Source organism: Cheilinus undulatus, linkage group 4, assembly GCF_018320785.1.
Source record: "Cheilinus undulatus linkage group 4, ASM1832078v1, whole genome shotgun sequence".
NCBI lineage: Eukaryota > Metazoa > Chordata > Actinopteri > Labriformes > Labridae > Cheilinus > Cheilinus undulatus.
In genome coordinates this window covers 12,855,964-12,879,293 of record NC_054868.1, presented here as the reverse complement: position 1 = coordinate 12,879,293, position 23,330 = coordinate 12,855,964, and the positions used below count along the sequence as shown (strand labels likewise).

Genomic DNA, 23,330 nt, shown 5'->3' with positions numbered 1-23,330 from the left:
GGTCAGTCTAACTGGAATTTTCTCAGAGCAAGGAGAGTTAGCTGCAGTCTATGAAGTTCCTTTTTAACACAAGCTTACATCATCCAAACCTGCAATCCCCAACACATATTTAGATGTGTTTTCTTATTTGTTTGCCTTGCACTGCAGTGCTTAGTAAAGAGTCATATTCAACCTAATTTAGATGATGGCCCACAGCTAAAGCCATCAAACAAGACACATATTTCATGCATCCAAATTTTCAACCATGCAAAACGTTTATTTTTATGTTTACTGTAGTACCTTTCTATAGAGGATGTTGATACACCTTTGTTAATAAGGACAGGATCCAACAAAACAGCCTACATACTGAAAAAGAAGTGAAAACTTCAGAGGGCTGGTAGCCTAATGGTTATGTCAAAGCATCCCATGATCAGAGGCTGTTGTGCCTGAAGTTGGTGGCTCAGATTCAGATTCAATTCCTGCCTTCCTGCATGCATGTGTCCTAACTACACACTATGCAAAATACAGCAACAATATCAGCTTGATGACATTAATTCCTACAAGTATCCTGACAGCATGCGAGCATAGCAGTAAGGTACGACTCAATTTGATGCAACACAACACAACTCAATACAACACAACATCACACCCCAACGCCCTGTTCCTAATCTACTCTCAATCATTCACACACAGATGGGCAAGGAAAGAGAGAGATGACAATGCATCAGGAGAGGCGGACAGGAAGACTTGATTTTCTTCACTTTCCTTGCTTATTAGAGCTTGTTAACTTGCTTTATAAGTGAAAATATAGCCCATTTGGATTTCAGTTGGAGTTTTTCGTAAACTCAAAGTCGGCTTTCATTAAGGTTGCACTGAGAAAAGGGTTCCTTCTCAGCACTCTGCCACAGAGGCCAGATCACTGGAGGGCTGCAGTGATGGTTCTCCTTTTGGAACTTTGTTCCTTCCCCTCACAGGATCTCTGAAGGTTAATTTGAGTGACCATACCATTCTCGGTCACCTCTCTTACTAAAGCCCTTCTCTCCCAATCACTCAGTTTGGTCAGATGACCAGAGAATTATGGAGGCCACTGTGCTCTTAAGAATTTTTAGTGAAACCGAACATTTTTGTAGCCTTCCCCACATCTGTGTCTTGCAACAATCCTGTCTCTGAGCTCTGTGGGCAGTTCCTTTGATCTCATGGCTAGGTTTTAGCTGTGATTTGTATTGTTTATTATTTATTTATCCATTTATTTTATCGGGGACAATACATAAGCATTGCTGCATTTCATTACAGTGCAACCAATGCAATGTATGAAAGACATCTAGCCATGACTAATTTGCAGTCTTTTTCCCTGGTTAGGCTTTTGAGAGCTGAGAGTCCCAGACCCCAGTCAAGGTGTAGAAACATCTCAGCAGAGTTCCAGGGAAATGGGAGGAACCTGAGCTAAATTTCAAGTGCTTTTGCAAAGAGTCTGTCAGTGTGTTATTTCAGATTTTTATTTTTGATAAATTTGCAAATAATTTTAGCATTATGTTTTCACTTTGTCATGATGGGGTGCTGAGTGTAAATTAATGAGAATATATATTTTTTAATTTTGAATAGTTTCAGGCTGCAACATAAGAAAATTGAAATAATAAGGGGTGTCTGAATACTACGTTTGCTGATACAATGGGAGCCTGAAAATTACAGGGCAGAGAAGTGAGTTTTTTAATGGGTGCACTGAGAACAGCAAGCGTGCAATACTGTTGGACGTCTGGCGCTCGCATGCTGGAAGGACACACTGTTAGACCTTTTCAAAACTGATTTTCAAAACTCATACAAACAAAGAAGTGCCCTTCAGGTCCATATCCTTGATGCATTCTGCAGCTAAGGGGAGAGTGTTTTCCTTTTATGATTTTAGCAGTGAACACAATACACAGGCAGAGCTGAAAATGAAGATAAAAACTCTCAAAATAGAGTAAAACTCCAAAATAACAGTCCAAACAAACCTCCATCCCCAAGCAACTCAGGAGGCAGTGAACTCTGCTGCTGTTTAAGACTTCATTGGTTTATGCTAATGTTTTTGCTCTGAGTGGAAAGGAGAGGAGAGAGCTGGACGAGAGCCAGGAACTCAGTTTCTTAAGAATAGCATGCGGTCTCTAACATACACTACAGGGAAACAGCTGTCCTTGCTACATTTGCCAGTGTTCGCTGTTCTGAGTCAAATCCCGGTTGGCCCAGGTTGTTCAGTTTGAGCTGAGTGGGCTACGGTGTGGAGGCTTCTGTCCTGGCCCATCACTTCCCTTTTCCTCCGCCATGCCTCTGGACAAGTTGTGTTGCACTGCTGTATCTCCTGGTGAGCATTAGTCACCAAGCTGTTTTTACATAAATAAGTGGTTCCAAAAGAATGACACAGTACCTGCAACAGAGATAAAGTATGTATCTGACTGAAGAAAGTACCTGTAAGAAAGCATCAAACAAGTATGCACATTACACCAAATCATTTACAGGAAAGACATAAGGTTTAAAAATGTTCCACTTTGTCTTTCTATTGATTCCACTTTGTAGAGACTAAACACTGACTGACAATCTCAAACCAGACAAACAATACGTGAGGGGGCGATCAAAGAGAGAACATCTATGAACCAACTGCAGAAGGCTTTGTTCTCCAGAGAGTAAAAAGATAAAGTAAAACAGAGAGGCTTTAATACAATTTCCACTAGATGTTGCTGAGATGTCATTTCCATGAAACTGGGGTGGATGTGAGGTCAGAACGAGCTTAACTTCCAATCAGAATGAGTCCAAGTGATCCAAGACTAAAGCTATTCTCTTCAGGTTTTCCGGAAAACTCTTCAATAGAGTAATCATACCAATGTATTTAGCAGACAGATTCATGGCCAGTTGTTTTGTTTTCTTTCTGGGCTAGTTGGTGTTGTGTTTATTTAATTAATATTCAGTATTATCCTCTTTTAAAGGATGAAACCTCTGCATGAACGTGTGATTACAATGGCTGAGCATCAATCAGACTTAACACTTAAAAGGAATATAGCTTAATATTGATAATTAGCAGATTAAAAACAGATCAAAACTCGTAGCATCCTAAAACCCTCTTTAAGGCGGCAGAAGAGGGGAGAGGCGATCAGGTTAATGATGTGAAGCAACAGCTAAACTAAATAGTCAGTGACTGTAGATATTTTATATTTCCTCCAACTGCAGCTGCAGGAAACTTCTTCATTTCATTGAAAAAATTGTAAAATTTGAAACAGATCACGTTTGATATGAGAGTTATGCCAACTTCCTGTGAAATTGATGAGAATTTAAAACTTGTCAGCAATGCAAGTGAAGCGTCCTTTGATAGGACGCGTCAGTGCTGCAGAGAAATAAAGGATGAAACAATGCCCTTGGTCAAGACAGACCTTGATCATTCATGTGAAACTCGAAGCAAGTCAGATGTTTCATTTCAGAGGTATGCCAACTTCCTGTGAAACTCACGAGATATCGAAGTGATCACCTTTGGCAGTAAGGCATCCTTTAACATGTCAGTGTTGTGGACAAATATTGATGCGTTTCTATCAAAATCTCAGCTTGATAGGTTCAACGTAGTAATAGGAATATAGATATGGCTCAATTGTGTCACTTCCTGGGTGGGGCCACGAGGAGTTTGTTTGTGGGCAGGTTTAGTGTCATACTGTTGTCTTGCCAGACACAGTAGAAGAATACAAAAGAACATAAAGGTTACAAGAGGTTAAAGTCATTTAAAGTTACCATCCTGCCATGCCCTGTTTTGAAATTGAGAGTAAGCTGGTGGACTTCCTGTGGGCATGGGTCCAAGAGGCAGCATGTAAAATGAAACAAAATAAAATAAAAATCCATGCCATCAAACTACCATGAGTATGACAGACACAACACCTGGGTTATCTGAGTATGTGACTGGAGACGTCGCAAGAAATTAACAGTGACATCATAAAGAATTCTAAGAAAAAAAAATTGTTACTTTTCAGAAGTGCCACCTACGTGACACGGCCAGTCATCACCGGTAAATCAGGACAGACTGTACCCGCAGATGACGAAGACAGCAGAGAAAGTGGGTGACAAAAGAAGGAGTCAAAGAGAATGACACAAAGAGGTGGGAAGATGTTATGATGAACACAAAGTTTCAGTCTGTGCTGCAGACACAAGAGAGGAGTAATTAGAAGATGTAAGGTGAGAAAACAACTACAAAATAGAGAAGGAAGAACAGCAGACTTCATTCTTTAGGACTTGTGATAAGTTGATGACAATTTTAATGAGGAAAAGGACTCAGAGAGACTGGCATAGTAAGGATGTCACAAACCTCCGGTTTACATAACCATGGCTCTTACAGTGTCTCAGTGTCATTGTTGCTGTCAGTAACACACCAGACAAAGACTAGCTGATGTCCTACAGCGTGAACAATTGCATGTGGTACAACTGGCTCAAGAATATCTCTACCTGAACACTAAAGTCACCTTTAATGCTTTAAAAAAAATATGAATAACTTTAGTGAGAAGTTATCACTTAAAGTGGGCTGGTCTGAGCCATGAAACTCCAGGACTGAAGATGAATCCCACTCCAGCCCTGGTTGCCACTATAGTACAGGAGAAGCCAAGGACAACATGTGAGTTGTCTCTATATTCTTGTTTTAGTCATGGTTCATCATTGACCATACATTTACCTGGAAGTAAAATCGCCCTGATAAATGGACTTGAGCTTGTATAGCTCTCTTCTTGTTACTGCATGTGACACCTATCCATTCATACTCATACACTCTTCATTCACCAGTGACAAAGGCTGCTGTGTAGAGTGTCCATCAGTATGACCTAATCCCATACAATGATACGCATTAACCACTGGTGCAGCAGTGGGAGCAAGTCCCAGTTAAATGTCTTGCTCAAGGACACGTCTACATGTTCGGTAAGAGTTGATCAAACCCTTAATCTGAGAGACACTATTTACTGATCCATAAGTTCTCTCACAAAATTTTCCATGCTTTGCATGCAGTGCAAAATAGCTCCTAATGCATAAGAGCAGCTTCCTCTTAAAGTTTAAGTTAATCTAATATTTAGTCCAAAAACATGGTTTCATCCATAAAAATCCATGGACAGGTTTCTATAATTTCAATTTTACAGTTCTTGTTCTCAGTAGTCTGTTGTATTCGCTGTAATATTTTTTTTTTTCCAGAGAGTGTTACCTTGACACCTTGTTTGTGCTTGTACTCCAAATGGTTTGAACACAGCATTCAATTTAATTTGGTTATTATAAGCATTTTTGACTGATTTTTACCTGGAATTCTAACCAATCAGTAATACCACGGGGTATTTAAGTTTATTTTTTCTGATATTTTATCATTTTCACTTCACTGTTGGAACTGAAAGAATGCCTTTTTTGCTTAAATTCTCTTTGGAACTGATTTGTGGCTTCCTGGGTAAAACTGACTCTAACAATAGGAAGCAGGATTGTTTTGAAGCATTGGAAATGGACAGATAAAACCAGTTTTGGGGAATGGAGGGATGAATTGGCAAGGATTGCATCATGTGAACAGCTAATTTACAGAATCAATAATTATGTAAAGGAATTCAGATCTATTTGGGGTCCCTATCTGGTGCTACTAGTGCTTTGTAGAGAGTGAGCATTATTGCAGAGGGATATTGCAAAGAGATTTTTGACTTTCATGACTTTTGTCCCCTTTTCTAGACAGTGGAATGAAATGTGCTTGTCATATGACTGTGATATGTACAATGTTGTAATATGAAGATAATGTGTTATAAAAACAACTGTGCAAGTTTATGTTGATTCAACATAGAAACCCTCAGTAAATACATAGAGAAACTTAGTTCCAATCTGACCTCAGTGACTCTAGTTTCAGCTCAAGGTAAAAGAGAGAAAAGCTAAGGGAGGTGTGACGAGATCTTTGCAGAGAAGCATGGCACTGAAGAGGGAATGGTGAAGCTTCACAGGTACAAGCAAAGTTAACAGCTTCTACTGTAAAATGTGCCCATAGCTGCTTTTAGTAACTGATCACTCTTGAGAAACAGTACCAGTTTGTATATCTTTTACTCTGCTCTCTATTGTTTGTACATCCTGTTCTTACACTCTTTCCATGATTTCCTTTGTTCACTTTTTTATTTTGCCCTCCCATCTGTCCTTTTCCCACATAATCTCTCTATGGCCCGTTGCTGTTACACACCCTCTACCTCCTCTTATTCTCTCACTGTCATCTCACTGACAACCTGATGGATGATGTCAGCGTTGATTAGAGACATCTGCATGTGCGTCTCTGCCTGTGTGCTTTGTGTTTGTGCCGATACATGTTTGCACATACATTTGTTTGAGACACTCATCCCTCGCTGTGGAATGTTCTACTCATATGCGTCAATGTTTTTGTGAATGAGTTGGATTTTTGTGAAAAGATAAGGGTACAGCAGCAGAGTTCATGACGCACTCATCTCATCAGAAACACTGTAATACAAACTGAAATGCATGTGCTTAAGACTTTGTAAACATGCACATATTTTTGGCTGTATTGTTGAGAAAATGCAGATGTCTGCTCTGCTTATGTACGTAAATCTTTTCTTGCGTGTTTGCACATGTGTGTGTGTGCACAGGCATGTGTGTGTACGTGGATCCTGCCCCAGTGATGCAATGAGGAACGTCTGTCTCCCAGTGTGCCTCTATCATGGCATATCAGCAACACCAAGTGCTGCCAAGAAGAGTGTGTTCGCACGTGTGAGCACACTTAAGCCTTCCAAATGTTAGGCTGCAATTAGATCCAAGTACATGACTCAAACCTCACATCTCTTTAAGACCTGCTCTTTTTGTAGAGTGTCCTAAGGTAAATGTTGTTATGATCAGGCATTTATAAATGTGGATTGCCTATGCAGTTGGCTTATCTCTCTGTCATTCATACATAGTTTCTCTGTTATTTCTTTAAAAACAGTGACCATTCTTTTTCCATCCACATTGTCAGCGCTGACTTCACCTTACTCTATTGTGTTGTAAATATACACACTTATACTCAATGTATCGTGTCATTGTATTGCACGTGGCAAAAGAAGCCATGCATTGAGTGTACTGGATATAGCGCCCACTACTGTGGTATACTAAAGAACAATAGCTCCACATAAAAATGGGACTAGATGATGGAGATTAAAGTTGTTGGTTTAACACAGTGTTACTCAACCCTGCTGTTAAGTAACACTGTAACTGTTGAAACAATGCCTTAACAAGAACCACAGTCCAAACCTGGGAGTGAGAAACCAATAATCACAAAAAATAGATATTCATTGATTAGAGCATGCAGAGTTCTTTGTTTCAGTTTTCATTTTCATCATTTTTCTTTATCCATAGTCAATTAGATAACTCAGTTAGGACCACTTTGTCAAGAAACACACATGATTTGTGGTTATAAATTGACTTGCACTTGTTAGCATTATATGTATTTGGCAATGTGGCTGTTCTGGGATCCCCTTGCCCTTCCACGAGCCTACATGGAAAGCATCAAGCAGGAACAGCACATGTTCCTGCTCTTTCTGTGCCTACAAGGAAAGCCTGTGGCAGGGAGAGAGGCAGCAATAAAATGTGAGCAGAGCAGGCATAAATGACCTTGATTAAGGCAGATATTCCATAAAGGAGGAGCTGGGGTGGAGGAGTGCTACAAAAAGTAGCTTGCAGAGGGATCAGTAAAGCGTAGCCAGGATAAAGCCATTTAAATATGGCAGCATGAAAGCAATTAGCCAACAACATGCTTAGAGAAAATCATTTGGAAATATATGGATACAAAAATAAAGGTCAACAAATCTGACATTTAAAGCCAACTGTATACATCTGGTAAACAAACTGATCGGTGTGATTCATAAACAATTATTTCTGAGGTCAAAATTTCCCTTTTTAAAGGTTTTCTGAAGAAATAATTTTTCAGGTAGACTTACCACCGGTCGTATCGCTGGTTTAGCTCAGGTCCCAGGTATATTGTTTTTGGCATTAAAAAAAAAAAAAAAAATCCAGAAAGGACTAAAAATATACACAGTTGAAACAAGAAATTCACATACATTGTATAAAAAGACATAACCTTTTTTCTCACTGTCTGATTACCAAAATTATTTTTATTTGCTAAATGCCTGAAGAAGGAGAGAGAAAAAATTTTGAGAATTTTGTATTACTTTTTTAAAGTCAGAAGTTTACATACATTTACTAAGTATTTTGTAGCATTGTCTTTAAACTGTATGATGTGGGTCAAACATTTTTGGGTATCCTTCCATGAGTTTCTCACAAGAGTTTCCTGGACTTTGGGCCCATTCCTTCAGACAGAGCTGATGTAACCGAGTCAGGTTTGTAGTCTGCCTTGCTTACACACACCTCTTCAGCTCTCCCCATAAATCCTCTATAGGATTGAGATCAGGGTTTTGTGATGGCAACTCCAAAACATTGACTTTGTTGTCCTGAAGCCACTTTGTAACTAGTTTGCAAGTATGCTTAGGGTTATTGTCCATTTGGAAGACCCCTTTGCCCCAAGCTTTAAGCCCTGGCTGATGTATTGAGGTGTTGCTTCAATATTCCTACATAATGTTCTTTCCTCATGATGCCATTTTGTAGAGTGTACCAGTCTCCCCACAACATGATGCTGCCAACCCCACACTTCACAGCTGGGATGATGTTCTCATGCTTCCTCCAAATATAATAATGGAGTCATGGCTTCTTCCTCACTGAGCAGCCTTTCAGCCCATGTCAGTACAGGACTCATTTGACTGCAGAGGATGACAGTCTCGTACCATGCAGCTTCAGCCAGCATCTTCACAAGGTCTTTTGCTCTAGGATTGATACACACATTTTGCACCAAAGCAAGTTCATCTCTGGAACACAGAACCCGTCTCTTTCCTGAGCGCTATGATGGCTGAGCATTCATGGTGTTTATACTTGAGTGTTTGAACAGTTGAGTGTGGCACCTTCAGGCTTCAATAAATTGTGCTCAAGGATGAACCAGACTTGTGGAGGTCCACAATTCTCTTCCTGATATCTTTGCTGATTTCTTTGGATTTTCCAATGTCACACAAGGAAACACGGTGTATGAGGTGTGCCTTAAAATACATCCAAGGTGTGCCTCCAGGTGTGTCAAGTAACCTATCAGAAGCTTCCAAAGCAATGGCATCATCATCTGGGCCTTCCCAAATTGTTTTAATATAGTAATCCTAGCATATGTAAACTTCTGACTCTAAAGACAGTAATTCTCATTATTCTGGCATTTAGCAAATAGAAATTATTTTGGCAATCCTAACACAGGAAAAGTTTAGTCTAATATAATTTCAGACAGTGAGAACAAAAGGTGTATGTATCTTTTTATTAACCTGACACTCCAGATTGATTAGTTTCACACATCCATCTGGAAAACATTCCATAGATTTTGTTTAGGAAAGGGCAAAGCCTTTGAAAAAAAACTTGGAGGGTGATTAGATGAATGTTCTGTCTGTCACATCTTTACAGGTCAATCAGAGCAACAAAACACATGACGTAGCCCCTACCGAGGTGCACCCCTACCAAGGAGTAAACTCCATAAAGAGCTACATAACACAAACCATGGGGACAGTAGATTTTTGTCGTTTTTGAAAAGAAAATAACTCACTGATGTCCTTTGTTCTTCTTTTAACGAAGAAATGTCGTCAAGTTCTGATAAAACTGACGCTAAAGCAGCATCCACGCCAATCTCTTCCACCATAATTGCGCCAGCCTCTTGTCGCTGCTTGCTTATGTCCAGAGGTGTCAAGTACAAATACTTTATTACCTTACTTAAGTAGAAATTTTAGCTATCTATTCTTTACTGGAGTAATTATGTTTTAGCCGACTTTTTACCTCTACTCCTCTACTCCTTAAATTTTCAAGCAATTATCTGTTCCTTCTACTCCTTAAATTTTAAAAATAGCCTCATTACTGCTATTTCATTTCAGCTTGTTTTCATTCCGGCTTGTCATCATTCAAAAAAACACAAATAAAAAACCCAAAACCTATCCAGATAAATCATGTCATCTGAATAGAATGAATTTGATTGTGGTTGGATGAGAAGTATAAACATAATACCATTCAGACACCCTATTGGTTTGTATGCGATCCATCGCATCTGCGCACATGACACAACTCACATCACACTCCAGCAAGGAAATAGCAGACATATGTAGCCTAGTACCAAGATGTCCATGGTGGAGACTCAAGAGAACTCGAGCGAAATGTACCAACCAAGCACCAGCAAGGAGGTTGGTAGCCAGGAAGACCAGTACTTATAGGCAACTAGTCATCATATCTTCCACTCCATGAAACACATGTTAATGCTCAGTATTACACATACAGTATATGGTTCTTGAATGTATTTGTATTGTACTAAAATGTGTTCATTTTCAATGGGCATAAATACAGCTGAAACAGGTGCATCCCAAATTTTTCAACATTAACATTTTAATATAACATTATAGTCATTATTGCCTTTAGAAAAATGTTTTTTTTTTTTTTTGGGGGGGGGGGCACGAGGATAGAATGGAATGCAATGGAATGGAATGGTAGAATGGAATGGAAAGTATAATGGAGTGGATAGGTAAAATGGAATGGAATGGAATGGTAGAATAGAATGGAAGGTAGAATAGAATGGAAAATATAATGGAATGGAATGGTAGAATGGAATGGAATGGTGGAATGGTGGAATGGAATGGCAGAAGGGACTTGTAGAATGGAATTGGCCCCTGTGGCGTGGCCTAAGCTTTTGTCCTTAATGGCATTCTTCCCCCCTTACATTACTTTTACTTTCATACTTTAAGTAGTTTTGAAACCAGTACTTTTATAGTTTTACTTGAGTAAAAAGCTTGAGTTGATACTTCAACTTCTACACAAGTCTTTTTAAACACTAGTATCTATACTTCTACCTGAGTAATGAATGTGAATACTTTTGACTCCTCTGCTTATGTCATGACTCCGCCTTGCCCGAAAGTACTGCCTCTCGTCACTGATTGGTCCTGTCACTTTCTAACCGGGCCCAAACTGTTCAGATGGGAGCTTTTCAAGATGGGTTTGCCAGTGAGAATCACAGAAATGGATGAATCCATCTGCTTTGCAAGGTTATCTTTTTATACAATGTGTTTAAACTTCTGCTTTCAACTGTATTTAGGCAACTATACTACGCCATCCAACAGTCCTCAAGCAAGAACTCCCACCCAGATGGCAGCTGAGTTTTCATTTCAGTCTCTTTTATCCCTGCCCTCATTAGCGCAAACCAGGTTTCACTGAAACAATGTAATTCATAAAACAGCAACAATGCATGAAATATATTTCACAATGGTAGGCCAAAGTGAATCAGTAATGATTGACATTAAAAACATGATTATGTAAAAAAAAATGTTCAACTTATTTTGCTGCAATGAGAAACATTTTCCTAACTAAAGGCTTATCACTGTTGTGCTGACACAGATGGCCTCACCCAGTCTAATTACTGTGTTGGTTGGAGGAAATGTGGGGGTAGGTGTAAAGGTGTGCACATGTACTAATGTTACTTTTAATGAACACACCTCTTGCATGTCTCCATGTTCTGGTAAACATGTTAGAAATAACAAGCATCACACTAGCAACAGAAACAGCTCTTGGCTGCACACAAGATCAAAAAGCTTCCTCTTCGCTGGTGTGTTGCAATGACTAACCTCTGCTGTTTGATATTGAACATATAGAGATTCCACCTGGCTGTGAAGAGTGCAAAGACACAGAGGGGTGTGCATTAACTGGCCTTACACAATGAAATCTTGAGAATCAAATTTTCAAAGGAAAAATCATGAGTGAAAAACTGATTCTGACATACGATGAAGATTCTGGCAAATAGAGACAAGTAACAGAGAGGATGGAAGTCACACATTTTAAATTACCTCTATATGAGAGGGTAGGATTTCTATGAATCAGAGGAGCTTGTCAGCTCATGTTGGAAGTTACAAGATAGAAATAGGGCAGGAAAGCATGGAAACATAAGGTGAAAATCCTCTGACTTCAATGGCGTGGTAGAGAGTAGATGTGTCATAAAAAGGAATGCAGCAACAGTGTCATGAAATAGAATCCTTACAGTTTTATAAATTCAGATCCTGAACATATAAAAGTGTGAAAAACGTGCAAATTACGTATGTGCATGACAGGGTGAGAAATAGCTGTCCTGTTTGTGTGTGTCTTTGTAAGTGAGAAAAAAAGAGTGAGAGGGACGGGGGCCCAGCAGGTGGAGACAAGTTGTGACAAAGTAGTGACGCATTTGATCAAGCACAACAACCCACCTCCAACCCCATCTCTGATCAGCTCCCTCTCCCCTCATGAATAAATGAAGATACATTAATATTCATCTATTCCTTCAAAATAGCTTCCACAGACACGCTCAAGTCCCTCCTCTGGCTGTGTCTGATGACTGAGTGGCGCTGATGTTGTCCAATCGTACCCACACAGTTTATATGTACTTCACCAAGAACTTGCGTCATGGAATTTTTCTGCCACACAAAAGCATGGAGACCAATGGGAATGTGAGGAATGAGCTGTCTGTTTCATCCTTATATAGTCATGGCAAACTGTGATTCCTCTAACAGCGCTCTGTTGCTGCAGACTGACTGTGTGTGTGTGCATGTGTGTGCATGTGTGTGTGTTTGCCAGATTGCTCTGAATAAAGTCTGGAAAAAACAAAGTGTCAAACAAAGTGAGAGAATTCAGTCACATGAATGTGAAAGCTGTTTCTCTATCAAAGTTTTGTCTGTTGAAGTGACAGCAACTAATTTAAGGCTTACTTACCTGCATGAAGTCACTCTTGGTTGTAATAATGACAGAAATTTCATGTGGGTTTAAGAAAAATTATGATGAGGTTAAAATCTTAAAAACAACTAGAGGCATTTATCATACATGTCATATCATTGCATACACTATTCTCTCACTCTTGTTTTTTTTTTTTTTTTTTTTTTTGTTGTTTTTGTTTCTTTTATTCTTTGTTTCAAGACTTAGGGTTTGGAAATCAACTGAAGGGCTCATCTGAGGTTTGTTGCAACCTACACAGCAAAATCATTAGCTTTAGTTCAACTCCCACAGTGCTGAATTTAACACTTTCCCCAAGTTTATGAAGTCCTCATGGGTTCTGTGTTAAATTAACACTGTTAAAGGTCATATAGTTTACCCTTTTAATACAAGTTTATATTGGTCTCAGAGGTCCTCAAAAATATGCCTGTGAAGTTTGTTGCTGAAAAAACACTCCAGTGTTGCAATGTCTAAAAACCCCTCTGTGACAGCCCTGCTCAGAACGAGCTGCTGTATTTCTGTGTCTGTGTCTTTAAAGGTGCAGTGTGTAATATTTAGCCTAGTAGCATTTAGCTGAACAAACTTGGTAAAATAAAGAAAAACACTTCTAAGACAGTCTATCTAAATAAGTGTTTAGTCATCTAAATTCAAAAATAGCTATTTTGAAAAAAAAAAAAAAACAACTCAGAATAAACCTTTAATTCACACATAGGGAGGGTCCTCTCCATGGATGTCGCCATCTTGGATTTTCACATGTTTCCATGGTAACATAGAGGAAAAAAGGATAAATAAAGTTATTGTATTGTATTGTATTCACATTACAGATACACGTTAAATTCAACTGGTTTCCACAGTTTCTAGATGTTGATATTCAGTTTTACACACTGCACCTTTAAATGTTAATGAGCTGTCTGACTCCGCCCATCTCAGAAAATGAACTTGGCTTAATGGATGGATATGTGGTCTCGCTGTCTGGTGCAACTCTCATATTTGTGTACTGGGTTTATTATAATATTAAATCAGTCAATCAGTGTATAGCTCCTTATATTTTATATTTACACTTTTAAAAGCAAGATGCTCTTTACCCTCCTCTCTAACTTCAACACAGCTACCTGTCATCAGCATATAAATCTGTAGAATCCCCTGTTGTGAGCGGAGCTCGTGAAGCAATTTTTGGATCAAACCAACTAAAGGGAGGGGGGTGACTCATGTTTATTGTATGAAATAAAGAATTTGACAGGAATATTTATCATTACTACATATTATACACAACAAAACTGGTAAAAAATCTGTGAGGGATGGAGCCCCACCAGATAGGATGTCCCTAGATACTTTTGTTTTTAAAATCAGGCGTAAGCATTTGTCTCAATACCACATAGCCTCATTTGTGGTGTTTTTCTCCTTTTTACATCCCAGTACTGACAGTTTATATGTTCAAATGTCAGGTACTGTATATACTGTAATAACAGCAGGCTTTACAATAGCATAACTAGAAGAAGAAATTATGTCAGGTGTACCTTCTTTCACAGTGGCAAATTCAAAGGGGATGGTATGGGGTATTGCTGTGTTTTATTAACTTAAAAGCCATGATTTAATCCAAACCTAAACATGATATCATGTTAGCCTTTGTGTGTCAGCCTCTTTGCCAGCTACTGTAAACGTATTTTCTGACTGCTCTGAAGGTTTTTTATTTTTTTTCCTTTTGAAAGAGCCATTTCAAAAGTTGAAAAGCCTGCCGTATCCTCAAAAAGTGGGAAACAAGACATCCCGAACAGGCCGACCCTTAAGTTCAAGGAGACTCTATTGAAGAGAAATGATGATAATGAAATCCAAAGACTCTTTAAAAAATACCAAAATGAACTGAACAACTCAAGCTGCTTAAGCCTCACACAACTTCAGATAACTTTTGAATGTAGCCTGTTAACTTACACTAAAATTTATCAAGGAGGGCCGTTATCAGGTGGAATGACTGCTGTGACCTTTCCCTTATGTGAGCACTGAGTTTGACTGAAATAAAATGTGATTAATCCTATTTGAATGTAGACAATTTATGAATTGGCTCTACCTTTTGACGTTCCATCTGACACATATATATCCAGAATAATCAGATGTTTAAAACACTTTAGATTATTTGTGTATTTATTTTGGTTTTAAACCTTTATTTAAATGACTTGTTTGTATCAAACTTGGGTCATGGCTGGTGCATTATTCCCTAGCAGGTCACAATTTCTCATAAGTAGACTGGGATGTTGGTCTTAGTCCGTTAACATGTTGTTAATGCATAAGAGCAACATGCTAACCTCTGCCCCTGTAATGCTACAAGCCAATCACATTTTCAGGTGCATAGAGCTCATAACAGTTCATAGAGCTCCTAAGAAAAAGCTTTTGAAATTTAGATTCCCTTGCAGTTTGATGTTTTGCAGTTGCTACTTAAAAAAATGTTCAAATAATGTGCATGGGGAAAAGGCAGCATTACGAGGCTACAGAATAAACAGTGTTATCCTTTTTCCTAAACCATACACATACACATCACAATGCATCTTGTTTGGATTATGCTATGTGTCAGACCCCACAGTCAGCAGAAGACTACATTTGTTCTAGGTAAGACAACAGTGTTAGCAAAGTTTGCTGCATAGTGACAAGTTTATCCTCATAAAGAAGGTCAATGAAAATATTTGCATCTGCAAGAGGAGAGCCTGGCTGAAAAAGTTTGGAAACTTGTGCTTTATGGTAAAATACTGGCATGTGTCATTAAATAATAATGTGTTATCAAAATCAAGCTTAAAGCCAGAATTGCAGATGATCTTTACTCTCTTTTGCTGGGAAAACTCATGACCCAGGGCCTCGGAAGGGAGCTGAATATCAGTTCCCTCGTCAGAAAAAGCCCAACAGAGGATGTACTTCCTGAGGCAGGTGAAGAAAATCCAACCTGCCAAAGAAGATGACAGTGCAATTCTACACCGCCTTCATCGAGTCCATCCTCACCTCCTCCATCGCTGTCTGGTGCACTGCAGCCACAGAGTAAAACAGGAACAGGTTGCTCCGAATCATTCGCTCTGCAGAGAGGGTGATTGGCTGCAAGCTTCCATTGCTCCATGACCTGTACGCCTCCAGGACTCTGAGGCACGCAGGTAAAATTGTGGCTGACCCCTCTCACCCCAGACATGGACTTTTTGATGCCCTCCCCTCTGGCAGGATGCTGAGGTCCATTAGGACTAAAACCTCCCACACAAGAACAGTTTCTTCCCCTCTGTTGTCAGTCTAATGAACAGTACTCCAGCCCTCCCCCTACAGACTGACTGAACCCCAGAACCAGCAGACAGAACTATGCATGATCTTATAGACTTACGTGTTATATTAACAACACTGGACTTGTCTCCACTGTTTTTAACTGCACACTGCGTGTGTTACACTCATTTAGAAAAAAAGCCCTATAAGCATTGATCAGTCAAACCCACACATCTGTGCAGTTTCTCCTTCTACAACTTTGTGCATACATGCTTTGTGATGTTTATACTGTATTTCTTATTTTTATTTTGCTACCATTTTTTTCTTTACCGATATACTTAAGTAGCCTATTAAACCTTAATATTTTGGGGTTTTTTTAATCTATTTATTTTTAAGCCTCCTCACAGTTTTATTCTTGCTCTGTGTTACTTCTTTCACATCAAACACCAAGTCAAACTCCTTGTATGTGAAAATGTACTTGACAATAAAATTCTGATTTGGATCTTGAAGGATGGATTTCACAATTTGTGTCATTTGTTGTTCCCAAAGCCTGAGTTGGGAAAGAGGATTTTTAGGTATTCTGCACCTTCTGCTTGCAACAATCTGACTGATTTAAAACTGCATAACTTGGTGATTCTGAATGTTTTTAAAATCCTTAGTGAAAACTCTTGAATTCAAACTTTCCAAATGCCACTGTTTTAACTGATGATTTATTATTGTTATCATTGATTGTGTATTTTATGAGTTGGTTGTTGAAGCTGTGTGTTGCTGCTAATCTGGGTCAGGTCTCCCTAGAAATTGAGATGTCTAATCTCAGTGGGACTAACCTGGCTAAATAAAGGCTAGAAAGACAAAAACAAAATAAAAATAAAATGCTATTACAAGGCTTTGGAGACAGGGAATTAAACCTAAGACATAAGGGCTTGTAAAGATGCCTCCAATCCAAAAGAGTTATGGGATTTCACAAGTTTATATCTGTGAAACCAACCAGGCCGACCAACAGCACTGATTTATTTCAAAAGAAACTCATAAAAATGGAGAAACAAGGTTTCTGCCAGTGATTTATGTTTTATACTACACTTCCATCCAGAATGTTATTGTCATTTTCTCTGTATTGGTCATGTTTGGTCTGCATATTGAAATATTAGTTGTTGTTTATGGTGTCTTGTAAGCTTTTAGTCATTAACAATTAGTTGATTTATTTATTTATGAATAGTTTACACTACTCATTCTGTGTTTTCATCTCCACACTTCCTGTTCTCAGTTTTTTGCAGCTCAATTGTTGCACAGATAAGAAAGCTGGATCACTGCCTGGAGGAGTTACACAATGGCAATGTGTCCATGAGTTTGTGCGGGGGTGTGTGTGTATATTTGTGCTTTGATCGCTTACGGTGTTTGACTGGCCAACTGCCAAGAAATAAAATGAAACACCACAGAATCATTTAGTTAAACAAGTATGAATGTATTGTCATTATGCTGCATCTTTAAACATGGTTTTATTCTTTCACAGTAAAAATAAATTATCCATCTGTCATAGAGAATAGTTTTTCATTCTTAAATACAAAACATAGAACATGCACGATGACACAATGACAAAGGGAAAATGGTATAACTGGCACTTTGGTCGTCTGAAAGTGACCTCTCTGTTCTGGTCACTGAAGAGCACCCTGGCTCAGTTTGACCTCCTCTTTAAAACTCCATTAGAAACATAACAGCAAGATGACACTTACTATTTCCCAATATTAGTCTAACCTTCATTTTTAGTTTCATCAGTTAACCAGCAGTTGTTTAGCTGTAAGTCTGAAAAGTAAAGAGAGAGAGGTGCCTTACATTGTTTGTGTTGAGGCAAGGCTAACTGGCTTTGTGAGTGGGTCCAATTGTGTGAGTGCCTTGCTTGCATTGCCTCCCACTCTTCTGCACCTACACCCTGGCCTTGCCCTTGTCACCTCTTCTGGAACCAGGGACCATCTCCCTTCCTACTTTCTCTGCCCTTGAGAGATGCAGGGAACTTTAGGAAAAAGGTGGGCAAGTAAAAAAAGATAAGAAATGAAGTAGTTATACATCAGCACACCTACATTGACCTTCTCCTACAAGGTGGTGTGAATTCTTGCTCTGAAGAGGGAGGAATGAGGAACTCTGCCTCTTTTTGGTAACTTCCACTCCCATGCTATAGCTGCTTCCCTCTCTTTACTTTTCCAGTCTCACAAAGATTTCCCTAAAGTGAACATGGACAGTGAACATTAAGGATTGCTCCTCCATCACTTCTTATTATCTCCACCAGTCTGTCTGCAAGTCAGTGTGTCTGTCATTTTTGTCTCCTGCTCTCTGCAGCCCAGACAGTCACCAGACTTTCTCATTGCTCTCTTAGTGTATTTACAAATCAGCCCATTTGCACCTCTTCTCTCCATCTGGCATCGCCCACCAGTGAGTCACTGTAGTGACAAACTTAATGACGTAGTTGCCTTTTGCAGTGATGCCAGCATGTGAATCCATTCATCTTATTTTATCTTCGCACACACAGTGACAGATGGCCATTATAGCCAAAGCTGAGTACCCTCTATCTGTGACATCAGGTCCATGTGGTAAGTTCTTCTAGTGACCTTTAGTCATATTTAGTCACAGTTTGGTCAAACGGGTAGAATCTGCTACTTTTAGCTCTCTTTTAAATTTCCTTCTTCTGCCCTGTATTTGTTTCTTGCTTTTGCTTGGCTGGTCAGATCCCTCTTTAAAATACATTCAGCAAAATATCAACCCCTCCCCTCCAAAGTAAAAAGCATGATAGCATGGTTCAGGAAATAGTCAGTGTATCTTTATATCAAGAACTTCATCTTCATTCAACAATCTTTACAAATTATAATTCATATAATGTCACAGAAAGACATCCAAAAAGCAAAATGTCTGGCTTCCTGACAGGAAGCAATCGTTCCCTGTGGTTGTCACAAATGACACCATACACACGAAGAATTAGGGATGAGCAGGATGGATGGGACAAATACTGATGAGTTGATTTATTACTTTCCTCTTTTATGTTGCTGCCTCTACTTCCAGCACTGTCTGTAAGAGGGCTCTACAGTATCCCTGCTGCTTCTCTCCTTATTATTGCAATATCACTGCCCCTCTTTCCCCCCTCTCCTTTTTCTTTTAATCCCATTTCTTTCACCATGTATCCTTCTCCCCACTCTTTCTGTCTGTCCCCCTCTTCTTGCAGTCTTCCCTCTTTGTTTTCAGTATATTGCCTTCCATTCTCTCCATTATTGTAAAGCTAAGCCTCACAGTGCTCTGTCCTGAAGAAGCACTAACCTTCAGAGTATACCCTGGATCAAGATGAGAATGAAATGGTTGGACCACAAATGTCAGTTTGAACAGTCACAAAAACAAATACCTATTTACATGACACTTTAAGTGGTTACAGTATTGTCATCACTGTGCACTGAATCTAACAGTAATTGCAGTATTGGTTGCAGCCAGTGGACTGGATGCACTAATAGCACTAGTCATCTGAACTAAGTCAAGTTGACAAAATTGACAACATCATTCACAACTTCTATCAAATTGTGTTGATATTAGTGATGGACTCAGCCCTCGTAACCCTGATTACAGGGAATCATGAAATCATACAGGTAAGACACAGAACGCCATACCTGCAGAGTAATGCAAATAAACATGACTTCAACTGAAGAACTCTTAGCAGCCCTGAAAAGTGTTAAGCCCTGTGGTTGCTAGATACAAAATCTGACCGCTCCCCCCATCTCCCTCGCTGTTGCCTTGAGGATTGGCTCACAGCAAAGTGGGCAAAGGGGGTGAAGAGAGTCTAACAGGGATCCCCACAGCCTATAAAACAGGCTGCAAGGGAAAGGTGCAGAGTACTAAGAGTCAGATTCAGCCGAATAGCAGGTTTAGGCAGAGGCTGAAAGCAGAAAGGGCTAGTAGTGATAGAAGGGATGGTGAGGAGAACGAGGGAGAGGAGGAAGATGGAGGCAGGTCGAACTCAGGTGGACATTCAAGCTCGAAGCATCGCAGGGTGACACCTGAGTCCTCGTTGCCGTAGTTTGCCCAGTACTCTTCTGGGTCAAGTTTGGGCAGCGCCAGCTCTTCCTCGCCCAGCTCATACTTGACTACTGAGGTGGTTGTGGACGGGCCCTTCCCGTACAAACCAGCTTTGACAGTCTCTGAGGCTTTCTCGAAGACACCTTTTGTGGATGACTGGGGCTTGTTCTTGTGGAACCACCAGCGGGTTTTGGTGCTGAAGGTGGTGGTGGTGGAACCAGCTATGGAGCCTGGATCGGGCAGGGGGCAGAGGGCAAAGTCCATCTCACGAAGGAATCGGAGGTCCTGGCCACGGCGGGTTGACGGGGAGGCGCAGATCACCTCTGAGGAAGAGACACGCGCCTCACGGAACCACTCCCACAGGCCGCGGGACTCGCAGCCACAGGACCAGGGGTTGGCGTTCAGGCGAAGAAACTCAATTCCTTGCGTGTCCCTCAGGGTCTGACTGGGCAGCTCAGCCAAGGAGTTGTTGAAGAGGAAGAGCATAGTCAGACGGCCGAGGTCACGGAAAGCACGGCGGTTCACCTGCCTGATGCGGTTATCGTGGAGAAGAAGCCTGTCAAGGTTGACCAGGCCACGGAACATGTTCTCTGACAGAGTCCGGATACGGTTGCCATGCAGGAAAAGCTGGCTCAGATTGATGAGGTCAGAAAAGATGTCATCTTGCAGGAAATGGATATTATTCTCCTAGAAAACACAAGATGAACAGTGGTTAAGCATATGATGAACAGACACAGAGGAATTAATAATAAATGTTACTAAACGTATGCTCTTGTCTGATGAACAAGAGCAGATGGCTGTATGTTTGTGAATGTGAGTGTCTCCCATTGCGCCCCTACCTGCAGATAGAGGTACTGCAGGCTGTACAGCTTGTGGAAGATGTCATGGGGCAGGGCAGTGAGCCGGCAGCGGTGCATGTGGAGGCTCTGAAGCTTCTCAAGGCCGCGGAAGGCTCCACCCTCCAGCCTGTGGAGACCAGGGTTGTCTCCAAGGTCCAACTCCTCCAAGTCCCTCAGCTCACTGAAGGCCCCTGCCTGAATCCACGTGATGTTGTTGGAGAACAGCCACAGAACCTGATGCAAGAAGAGGCATGAAAAGAGTTCTGATTAATTCCTCTCAGTGGATTTCTTAAAAAGACGACTTTTTCATGTTTAGATATCAAGAGGCAGCTTGAAATTTCTTTTCATCCAGTAAATTCTATTTTCTTTCAACTCTGTCTTACCTGAGTTCCGAAGGCAAAAGAGCCAACTCTAAGCTCCGTGATCCTGTTGTTCTGGAGGAAAACACGCTGCGACTCATAGGGCACTCCGACCGGGACGGCGGTGAAGTTCTGCGCCTGGCAGCTCACAGTCATGGGCGTCGGGTAGCACACGCACTGTTGCGGGCATGCCGATGCCGGACTTGGCTTGCCGAGGACCAGCCACACTACCAACCAGAGGGAGAGACCGCCTGTTGGAAGAGCGGGGAGAGAGGGTGGTGAGCCGGAGCTGTCCGAGGTGCTGAAAACATCCGCAGCTGAAGTAGCCACTACAACATTTCACTGCATCCAACCGGGGGCTTGTGAGTGAACATTTTGAACTGTTTGTAAATGTTCCCTTTCATAAACCTAGTATTATACATTTTAGATTAAATGTAAGACGAGAACAGCTCTCGAATGACAAAATAATGACTATCTTTCAAATGAATTAACACTTTGAAGCACCTGCCGGCGATTACGCACAGCGAATTCACAAAAAGTACCAAAGCAAAAGCATACAACTGTTAAAAGGTGCTTCTATTTCACTTTAGTTTATGCAGCTGCACCAATATGCCTACAATACCTACCACTGAAGGCAAAAATAAGCAATTTTCTGTTAAAAATGAACCAAATTTAAGTTTTTTTCCTTCTCCATTTTATTATTTCCAAAAGAAAATGTGTATTTGATCGAGCATTAACCATATGAATTATAACAGCAGTCTTTGATAGAAACGTAACTATAGTTGCACAAGTGAAGACAAACAGCACAAGTTAACTAAAGCAGCATGAACTCTAGCGTGTAGATCTATGTGGTATCCAAATCCGAGAGAACATGGAGAAACTTACTTTTGCAGTTGCGCATGATGGAGCATCGTCGGCTCCGAGAAATCATAGAGGTGTCCATCCTGAACCAAAGCCCAAAGCGAGTTAGCCTAAGAGGGCGAAGTAAAGCCTGCTATCTCCGCTGATGCCCTGGTTCCCGAGTCGGAGCGACTGAGAGTGTGCCGTTTGATGGCTACCAGTGTCCCATATATACTCAAGCATCCCGTAATTGCCTACGGTAGTGGGCACCGTGGAATCTCCTACGTCACTAAACCAGGGTCATGAATGAGTGAGGGCGTAAAGAAACGGAAAGGGGCGGGCCCAACCACAGGGGATTCTCTTAGAGAGTTTGTGCGCGCGTAAAGGCTGGTTGGAGACGTGCGCTCACAGTCTGTGAGAGGAGGAGACTTTCTCGACGCACATAGGAACGAGAGGAAGGGAGGGTGAGATACAGTGAAAGTAGAGACAGAGAAGGGAGGGTAAGGGGGGGGGCAAGGCACAGTGCCCGGTGATGATGACTGGGCTGTGTGGAGGAGCGGAGAATGGGTAGGAGAAGAGCGCGCAGCTCGTTTCCTGGCTGTCTTTTTTCGTGCACCGTTATGGTCAGTTTCCGGCTCGGTGCAGCCAGACAGAATGCAGCAAAGTCTTAGATGGTTCTGTATCAGGAAAGAAGGATGCCCCCGAATTATGATTCAGCCACAGGAGAGCATTCTGTGCCAGGATATCCACTCAAAACAGCCCTGACTGAGAAATATTTGTTGTAGGTTAACTACGACGCAGTCCAGTCAGGCTGTGTGTAATTATGGCTCTTGACATTATTCTTTTGATAATGATTATGATGATGATGATGATGATTTGAAATGATATCAGTTTGGTTAATAACGCAAGTGTGATGGGCTGAGATAAGAGATAAGAGAGATGTCTGCTTTATTACTGATTAAGGACCTCTGAAACACTTCTAAAAGTTAACTGGCTGTTTAAAGTTCACACAGTTCTTTATTCCTAGTCCTCTCTTTTGTTGTGACATACACTCACCAGTCACTTTATAAGGTACACCTTACTACCATCAGTTTGGACCTCCTTTTGCCTTCAGAACTGCCTTATTCTTCATGGCACCGTTTCAACAAGCCGTTGAAAGCATTCCTCAGAGATTTTGATCCATGTTGACATAATAGCATCACAAAGTTTGCTGCAGATTTGTCGGCTGCACATCCATGATGTGAATCTCCTGTCCCACCAC

The 23,330-nt window shown here is 40.7% G+C and overlaps 1 protein-coding gene across 1 annotated transcript; it reads right to left on the bottom strand.

The window, feature by feature from the left end:
* Nucleotides 1-17,543: 17,543 nt before the first annotated feature.
* rtn4rl2a (reticulon 4 receptor-like 2 a) lies at nucleotides 17,544-22,256 on the bottom strand. The gene is made up of 4 exons (XM_041784572.1): nucleotides 22,115-22,256; nucleotides 21,254-21,480; nucleotides 20,871-21,104; nucleotides 17,544-20,718 (listed from the first exon to the last, which is right to left on the bottom strand). Exons 1-4 carry the CDS (start codon nucleotides 22,170-22,172, stop codon nucleotides 19,864-19,866), a joined length of 1,374 nt encoding a protein of 457 aa, XP_041640506.1. The 5' UTR covers nucleotides 22,173-22,256; the 3' UTR covers nucleotides 17,544-19,863.
* Nucleotides 22,257-23,330: the final 1,074 nt, after the last annotated feature.